The 10,442-nt window shown below is 38.3% G+C and overlaps 1 protein-coding gene across 1 annotated transcript in view; it reads right to left on the reverse strand.

The window, feature by feature from the left end:
* LOC140233885 (annexin-B12-like) overlaps nt 1-3,225 on the reverse strand; it is a 24,861-nt gene extending 21,636 nt beyond the window's left edge. The window contains exon 1 of the mRNA XM_072313972.1: nt 3,183-3,225. Within this exon, the coding sequence (XP_072170073.1) occupies nt 3,183-3,225 (43 nt within the window). The remainder of the gene's footprint in view (nt 1-3,182) is intronic.
* Nucleotides 3,226-10,442: the final 7,217 nt, after the last annotated feature.

Here is a 10,442-nt window from a genome sequence, read left to right on the forward strand (position 1 = left end):
CACAAACACACCGCAAAAAAAAAAAAGAAGAATTTTTATTTGCCAGGTCTTCCAAAAATTTGCATGCGGGGGTCAAGTCCACCTTCCTCAGACGATGCCGCTTCCAACGTTATCCGAAATTTCGATGGAAAATCCGCACAGATTTAGGAATGAGGAACCCTGATTTTCTCTCTCTCTACCTACCTATCTGTAAACCATCTGTCTGCGTGTAACTTGCAAAGTTTGAGTGGTCGAAGAGACATATAGTATTCTTGACTTATTTGGTCAATCGGGCCGACCAGAAAACGAAGCGGGAGTATAGTTGGATTCAGCCGATGAAATTAGCTCTGTATATCAAGGTTGACGCACTTTACACTATTACGGAAACCTATATTACAGTTTGGAGAGGCAACATGGATATTGGGGAGAGGGCTGGCAGTGAAAAAGAGATAAAGGAACGGGTAATGAGTCGACTTGTTATGACGAAAATTACAGGAAAAAACGAATGTGAAATACATGAGCAAAAGCGAGACATATTATGCTACCATATTTGGGAGTGCGTATTAACTGAAATTGCTGGAAGTGACTGTTGCAGAAAAGCACGTTGTAAAGGCATTTTTCATCACCCTCCCGTAACATATACCCAAACACAAACAAGACAATGTACAAGGGTAACGACACGACCTCAAAGGAGAGACAACTGCAAATGTGGTGGGTCTGAATCCTTGTCGGAACTGATGTTGCAACCAAACAATAAACATGATCTTGCAGAATTGATATTGAGTTGAAACAAAGTTATTGACGACAACAACTCTTTTTTTCTTTCTATTCCGGGTGATAACCTTACCCAAAGTTAAAGCTAGATGTGTTCGTTCCATTACGGGCGCTGTTGGCATCGCCGTGCGAGCGCCGTGGTTGACAGATGCCCGTTTGTACATCCATGGTACACCTGAAAATTCACTGCGAACGGCTACAGTGGCTAATACATTCTTGGTAGGGGTTTGCGAGCTGGGCAGATGCAATGAATACTTAACTCCAAGGTTTATAACAGCATAAGGGCTTGGTAACTATATCACGGTATTTAGATTACTTAGAACCTGGCAAATTTGACGAGGTTTATCGATATAGTAATAAGCGCAAATTCTGCCACCTCCGGGCTTTTTTTCACTGATGTTATGATTACAATCTAATAACCACCAACATGATTTTCTGACGATAGGTCTCAAAATTGCTTCAGTTTCGCTGTAATTATCTCTATATTGGCGCAATCTTCCCTGGGCAATACATCAACTATATTCCCATACCTATCATACACCCAGACAGCCACTGCAAGTAAGCATAGGTGAACGCAGTCCTAATTTCAAGTAATGTTACACCGTGTGATATAATGGAAAATAAGAATTACTTTTGATAGCCCTTTCGTTTCCGGTGAATTCGCAAGGAATGTTGAATTTGTCACGTATTCCCTGTCAATCACTTCCTGGATGCGATCGATATCTTTGCGGGGGGGGGGGGGTAGTCTTCCGACGTTGCAAGGATCTAATGTGTTTTGAAGAACTACGAAAAGAACTGCTACATTACCATTCATAATCTTCTGATCATCCGTTAACCCTATAAAGCCCAAGGGGGGGGGGGCACATTGTGCCCCCCTACCAAATTTTCGTTCGCCACTCCTACACCCTTTACCCGATTTCAACCAAATTTGGTGACTTTTCCTAAAATCTTATTGCGAACATTTTGATATATAATTTAGCTATGTCTGATATTGCTGGTTGCCATGGCAACCGTAAACTGACAACCATGTTCATCAGATTTTGCATGTTTTTCTGTTCAAATTTCAATCAACAATATAATAATGATTGAAATGAGGGTTTTCTTGGCTGTAATTTGCTGAAGGACCAAAATGTGAAGTAATTATGGTCGAATATTACCCTGAAATGGTCTTCTTATTATTTCCTTTATTTTTATATGACGTAGGCATCATCAAACAATAGATATAATAGAAATAATCTAAAATACAGCATTTTCCAAAGACTACCCTTTTATTTTGTGACATTATCACACGAGCTTTGCCTGTAATATCACTTGTTGATAATATTATCAATCTGCAAACTCAGAATTCCAATATTATGGAAATATTAGATGTGATACCAATATTTGTACCTATCCCAAGCAATACATCATATGTTTCATATGTTTCTTTATATTGTAATGAATAGCGCCCCCACATGTTGACCTTGAGAAATTTTAACCATAACAAATAATGAAGATTGACTTGCTTTTCCTTTGTGCCAAATGTGAAAATGATTGATATAAAATAAAAACATATACACATGGGATAAAGAAATATAAAGAAAAAATATGATTTTAGCATATTTCCTATGTATTTCTTTGTATTTTGGCAAATAGCGCCCTCAATAGGTGACCTTGAGAAATTTTAAATGTTGGTTCATGTAGAGTATGAGTTGCTCTACCCATGTGCCAAATATGACGGTGATACATCATATAATAAAGAAGTTATATGGGGGGAGGGGCACAATGTGCCCCCCCCCCCCCCTTGGGCCTGGAAGGGGTCAAAATAGCTTGGGCTTTATAGGGTTAAAAAAAAATGTAATTAGCATGTTTCAAGACGCTCAACACACTGGTTACTGGTTAAATTTGATTAGGTAGCAGTTAAGAAAATCAGAATCTTATCAGATGTCGGAGATTGTTTACATCTCTTTTTCGCTTTTTATTTCTCATTGTTTCTCACTGTTGCCCAAGTTGGAAATGTTATAATAGACAACAAGTGTTACTGCCGTCTGCCTACCTATAGAGTGATACACTTATAATAGAGTCCCCATGTAATATGGAACTCTCAATAAAGAGATTCGCATTTTTTAAGCTATCCCGCTGTTGCAATAAGGTGAACTTTTAGTATCTCCAGGAAAAAAAGAAAAAAAAAAGCCAACAGCAATTATCAGGATCGGCGACCATCATATCTTTTCTTGACAGGGAAATGTCGAGCCCATTATGATGTTCATGCCCTTGTGTATTTTTTTTTTCAGGCAAATCATGTACTGTATCTATATCGCTCACTCGACTGTCAATAGGGCACATCTCCTCAGGTTTCTTCTCTTCTTCCCTCTCTCCATTTACCCCGATCCCTAGTCCACACTCCTACGCCATGAGATGGCCATTATTAGTGACAACGTGTCTCTTACCATGAGGCCACACTGTCTTTGCTATTGGCTGCGGCATACCCATGGTAACGCCTTGGTTATGCTAGATGGGCACTTCAATGAAATCAACCGACTTCAAGGAAAAAAAAATATCCGTCTCATGAGCTGGGGAATGTACATCAGATTTCATAATTTGTGAAATTCTTCGGCATTTTCCCCCAATGTTACATAAAAACAGCTTTTCAATAATAAGACATAAACAATAATAATGTCCCAGAGCTTCCGATTGTTTCATTGTCTTTACAGAATGCTTGGAGCTCCTTTCGAAAATATGGACAGAAACTGCTAAATGTAACATTGTATGAAATATTCGCCGTGATTAATTGATCGTTTGCATGCATTCTGCTAGCATGTCCAGATTACTGTTACTTTTATCTTTTATGTTTTTTTTTTTTTTTTTGGTTTGCGATGTTTACTTTACAGAACAGAAGCGATACAACACTGACGTGCGAGCGAGACTAAATTCCCAGTTTAACGGAACATCTCAATCAAGAGTTACCGCGAAACTTCCGGGTAATCTTTCTTTCCATATCTATTAAGACGGTCCTCGCAAAATGATGCTCTGTAACTTTTGCAAAATTCTACCTTAGCCAACTAAAGAGTAATTACCAGACATTACCCCGACACTACCGTGACATTACCGCCGACAACTCTTCGGCGGCTCTCTCTCTCGCGGTAACATTCCGATGATACAACACGTATGCGCAATATAGTCTAGGCAGAAGGACACACCCAGCGCCGATCACGTCAATGGATTGTATCCACACCCCTTTCGCGCATGAACTGGGAGGTTGTTATGGAAACCTACCCGGAGAAAGTTTTCGGTGTGTTTGTTAAAACTGTATAACCCTCGCTCTCTCCTGCATGCGGTTTATTGCCCAAGGGGAGGGATTTTGTTTTCCGGACGTTGCCCCGACGTTGTCGGGGTAAGGTCTGTTAAAACAGGGTTTATGGTCAGAAATAGGCAGTTTTGATTGGGTGTGGGGGGGGGGGAGTAGGATTCCTTTTTTTTTTTTTAGAACAATGTCTCTACCCACATTCATGACTCACCCCTCACTGACACTCTTAAAAAGAAAGACAGGCTTGTTTGTAAAACAAAGTTGATGAATATGCAATTCACGAATAACTTCATCTTGCGATTGACATGTACGTGTTTATCTATCTTGTTAATTGTTAATGTTGATTCAGTGTCAATAATATTTGATATAATCGTGTAGTGCAAAAGCTTCGAAACATCCAAATAGAATTTATGCATCGAGTTGTTTACAACTGTAACTGATTGACAAAAAAAGTCCTTCTTCAGTGCCTATTATTCAATGTTTTAGCATCAGCAATAGCCTGAAGGTATGAGCGTCATGGATGTAACGCCTTAAGCTTCTCTACAAAGAAAAATGTCGGCTCTTCATGGAAACTACGACCTTAATATGTGATAAGTAAATATTTTTCCTGGGAAGAACAAATGTGAACTCATGAAGAACTTAGTGTTGGAAATAACGTGAAGTTTGCGACCTTTTTGTGAAGGACGGCAACATGAATGAATGTGCCATTGTTTACTGAGGAGTCCTGCTAGTCCCACATGCACTACCAACGGCTCCAAGAAAGCAGTGACTCTGTGAGTATCATATACTACATGTGAGACTCTGACATTGTTGTTACGACTTCAATGCAACATCAGCCTTCTGCTCCTATTTCTGAGACTGTCATAATTTGCAATCTCATACCGGATATATGCTATACGCACATACTTTATTTGCAACTTTGCTGTACCCCAAGTACCTGGTCACTTTGGAAACTGATGCTCCTTTTGGATAATGCCGACCCCGAAGACAAGTTTTCCTGAATAAAATTACACATTCAGCAGTTGTTTCACTATTTGGTGCGTGACCAATAGAAATTTGACAATTCAATTTCAATTAACACTGAAGTGTAACTGTATACTGTACTGCTTATCAAAGTTCTGTATTTGCATCGATTACATTCGGGAACTCCATTTCCAAAATGGCGACTGACGAATCAACACAAGAATCAACACAAAGGCTGATTGAGGAGATGTTCGCGCGCTTTAAGGCCGAGAACAAGGATATGCTTCGTTCTATTCAAGCAACAATTGAGGATTCAGTCCAAAAGGAATTCTCCAAATTGCATGATCGCCTGGATGAGCAGCAAAGCAAGCTCATGGATTTGGAACGTGAGAACACAACTTTGGCGCAGGAGATAAAGAGTCTCAGGAGTATTGTTGACAGGCAGCAGAGCGAACTCGGCAATCTTCGTCACTCCTCGGATGAGCTCGAGCAATACTCGAGAAGAAACTGCCTCCAGTTCTTCGGGATCGCCGAAAGTACAAAGGAATCCACAGATGACATTGTCTGCGACATTGTCAACAAGCGGCTGGGGGTTACCATGACAGCAAGTGACATAGACCGTTCGCATCGAATTGGGAACCCGAACAAAGCGCCCGCATCCATCAATGGACCGCACGGAATGAAACGGCCACGTCCAATCGTAGTCAAGTTTGTGTCATACAGGACCAGGCAATTAGTCATCTCAAATCGCCGTCGATTGAAAGGCTCTGGTGTCGTCATACAGGAACATCTGACGAAAGTGAACCGCGAACTCCTCAACAATGTACAAAAACACCCGAAAGTGGAAACTGCTTGGACAAGCGATGGTCGAGTGATTGCGAAGGTCAAAGCGACAAACAACAGAACAATAAACAGAATGATTCGCAACGCATCTGACCTTTCTTCCCTCTAAAGCTTTCATGATTTGCATCCATGTGCTGACTTCATGTCGATTTGTGCCACCAAATAAGTCTGCTGTCTTTTTTGACTATCAATACTCGACGTCCTTTTGTAATAATTTTCTGCCTTTTCATATTTAAATGGTCATTTTGTAGTTATTGTATTTGTTTTGCATTCATACAAGGCATGCCCGTAAAATTTCCATGTGTTGTTTGTAGAAAATCGGTAAAAAATAATCAAAACGCTATGAGATGTGTGTACTGTGATAACTGGGGCCATCTGAAATGTTCTTACATGTCATTAGATTTTTTCGCATCAAATGCTGATTGGATATGTGACAACTGTTTGTGGAATCAATTACCACCTCTTGAATCTCCAGATGTACCCACCATAACACAAAACAGAAAGTGCACATCGTTCCATGACACACTCAGTTCACCCGTGCAAGCCAGTCAAGACGGGGCAAATGCAGATTCTTTCAAGTGTGAACCAAAAGGGATAGGAAACACTGAATGTAAACTCAACAAGGTGAAGGGTTTTAAGATAGCCCATTTAAATTGTGTGTCACTTTTAAAATATTTTGATGAAATTAGAAATTTTATACTGCGAACAAATATTGATATACTGACTCTTAGTGAGACTCATCTGTCCGCGGACATAGATAATGGTGAACTTGTTGTCCCTGGTTACTGTTTACTGAGGCGTGATAGAAATCGCCATGGCGGGGGTGTAGCTTCTTACGTAAAGAATGAGATCAATTTTGTCGCTAGGCAAGATCTCATTGGGCATAATTCAGAACTGGAAATGATCATTATCGAAATCAAACAAAGTAAGAGCAAACCTTTTTTTGTTATCAATTGGTACCGCCCTCCTAATTCCAAAGCCGAGGTATTTAATGATTTTGAAATTGTTATCAATAACATAGATAATCTAAATGTGGATTATATTTTACTTGGAGATCTAAATTGTGATGCGTTGAGTGACAGAAAGTCATGGCAAACTACCAGACTATTTGATATAATGGATTTGTTTAATTGTACTCAGTTAATTTCGCAATATACAAGGGTAACTGCGACCTCCACTACTGCAGTAGATTTGATATTTACTAATTGTCCGGATAAATGTTCTTCTAGCGGAGTCATTGAAATATCACTGTCAGATCATTACATGATATATTGTATTATTGGTAAAACAATCAGTGAACCTCAAGACAACCATCGATATAAGATAAATCGAGATTTCAGACGTTTTAGCCCTGAAGCATTCATCAGTGATGTAAGTGATATTTGTTGGAACTCTGTGTATGAATGCAATTGCCCTCAGGAAGCATATGACATTTTTATATCTTTGTTGATAGAAGTCATTGATAAGCATGCACCAGCACACAAGCGGAGGGTAAGAACAAAAGAATCACCGTGGATGACGAAAGATATTCTAACTTCGATTCGCTCCCGGGATCGCCTTAAAGCTAAAGCTAAAAAGAGTAAATCCACGCATGACTGGGATATTTACAAAAGGGCACGCAATGATGTAACTGAGGCCGTTCAGAAAGCTAAAAGGGAATTTATAACCAAGAAGATTAACTCAGCTAAACACAGTTCCAAAGAAATATGGAACTCGCTGAAGTATATAACGCCAAATAAGAAAAATAGTCAGCCTATAAATAGTATTATGATCGATAATGTGCCTACTCACGGCAAAGAGCTGGCGAATGCTTTCAATGAGTTCTTCATAAACATTGGTACTAGTGTTCAGAACGGAAGTCATGAATCAAAGGCAGCTGATCATTTTGAAAAAGTAACATCAAATTTTGTTTTTAATACCGTTTCAGTCATTGATGTCATGAAACTTTTGACCGCTCTGCCATGTGATAAGGCGACCGGACCCGATGGTGTACCAGCCAAAGTTATCCCTCCCATAGCACACATTATTGCGTCACCACTTACTCATGTTATAAATCGATCCTTTGATGAAGGCATTTTACCACATCAATGGAAAATAGCTCGAGTGACCCCCATATTCAAAGGTGGTGACAAAAGTATTTTGGGTAATTACCGGCCAATATCGGTTATCTCTGTAATTGGAAAAATAATGGAGAAAATTGTTTGTAACCAGGTACAACATTATTTATTACAGAATAATATACTTTCCAACTGCCAGTCCGGCTTTAGACGAAATTTTTCTACACAGACTGCTCTTCTTAATGTAACAGAAAATTGGTTCTCAGCGATAGATAAAGGGGAATTAGTTGGTGTTGTTATGATAGACCTGAAAAAGGCGTTTGATACTGTGGATCACGCAATATTATTGCATAAATTGAAATTGTATGGTTTTGATGATAAAGAAGTAAAGTGGTTCGAAAATTATTTGTGCTGTCAAAGAAAACAATTTACATGTATAAATGGCATTTCATCCTCTGTGAGAAATGTAACCTGTGGTGTACCTCAAGGCTCGCTCCTCGGGCCGCTGTTATTTCTATTATATACAAATGACCTCCCTATCAAAGTACAAAAGTGTAAACTGTCTTTATATGCAGATGACACGTGTTTGTTTTATTCAAATAAGGACCCAAACGTAATATATGACATGATGAATTATGATTTGAAGATTATTTCAAAGTGGTTGAACGTTAACAAGTTGGTTTTAAATGTTGCAAAGTGTGAAAATATGTTAATTGGTAGTAAACAAAGATTGAAGAAATGGAACAATATAAGTGGTGATTCTTGTGTGTATATAAATGACACATCTATTATGAAAGTGAATGTTTGTAAATATTTGGGAGTTTATATTGATGAGAATTTATCATGGAATAGACATATTGAATATCTGAAATCAAAAGTAGTGAAGAATCTGTATCTATTAAAAAGAATACGACATTTCATTACTCAGAAAACAGCTGAATTATTTTACAAATCTGTCATTCAAGCTCATTTTGATTATTGTTCTGTGGTGTGGGGAAACACCAACAAAACAAATTTAGATAAGTTGCAATCTCTACAAAACCGATCCTTGAGGGCAGTGTTGAAGGTGAACCAGTTATTCCCAAGTAGATTATTGTATTCTTCATTGAAATTAGATCGATTGAACATTCGCAGATCAAAGCATTTAGCTCAAGTTATGTATCGATGTGTTCATCATACTGCCCCACCGTATTTGAATCAACTTTTTAGAGTACGTCAATCACATTATACCACAAGGTCGGGCGACATGCAATTGAATATTACACGCCCTAAAACAGATTATGGTAAAAGATGTTTTGTATATAAAGGTGCTTCTTTATGGAATGATTTAGTTCGACATGTTTCTTCTGATGTTTCCATTGATACATTCAAAAAACAATTACATAAATACATAAAATAAGTATAAATATAGGATGCTTAACCGAATGGAGTTTAAGCCATTCCTTTTTTTACTCATCAATTCACACAGTCAAAATATTTCAGCAATACCGATTCTCTTCTGTATTTGAAATTCAGTGTCACATGCCCTTATTTTTTTTCTTCTTTTTCTTTATGTTGTAATCTAAGGCCTTGTAGATAATGTTTTTCTTTCCTTTTCTACTTTTGTATCTGAAACAAGCTATCATGGTGCATATACCTTGTTTCTTGCTCTTTGCATATTATGTGATGTATATCCTTGTCATACTGTATGTATAATGTTTGTATTTTTAACCTGTATGTGTGGACCCCTCTGAAAACCAGCCTTTGGCTGACGAGGGTGTTCCACCCCATGAGTGGAAAATAAAAATTGAATTGAATTGAAGCCATGATAAGAAAATGTTGGCATGCATAACCCAAGTTTGTATGCCCTTATACAACTTTCCTAATGATAGCCACTATCTAAAACACTGAAAAATCGGCTCTTACTTGCTGCAAAACAATTTTCAAAACCACATTGTACAGTAGCGCATATTCAATAACATCAATATTCACAAAAGAGGAGCTTTGATTAATGATGATCACTGCTGTTAATGATGGTGACGTTCGTTTTCTGGGAGTGGTACAAGTGAAAATGAAGGTTTGACTTAATGTTTTCAACATTGTAAGTTTATATCCCGTTTTTTTTTTTCTTTCTTGAAATGCTGATGCACAGGTCCAGAGCTCCCGCTGCCCCTATCCCTGGAGTTCGATTATCTCGGTCGGCCAAAAGTCGATCACTTATAAATGAGCAATGGGGCATCCCGTTCTCCATCAATATTTATTCGAATAGCAGCGGGCGAGGATTTTTGTCCGTTTATTATTCATTTGTTTTTAGTTGGTTTTCGCACCATACAAGGAACTTGAGGCACTACAAATCTGTTCTCTATCTGTGTAGACCTCTGAAAGAGAATACTATCCACTCTAGCTTGGCCATGGTGAGAGTAAACTCTGTTATTTGTTTGTAAGTTGTTTTTTTTTTTTACTTTCCTATTGTTAACCTTTAAGATGCTATAGCGACGAACATACAAAACAAAGTGATTTGTGGAGTTCAAACTGAGTAGATCAATTTCATTTAATACACT

Source organism: Diadema setosum, chromosome 10, assembly GCF_964275005.1.
Source record: "Diadema setosum chromosome 10, eeDiaSeto1, whole genome shotgun sequence".
Lineage (NCBI taxonomy): Eukaryota > Metazoa > Echinodermata > Echinoidea > Diadematoida > Diadematidae > Diadema > Diadema setosum.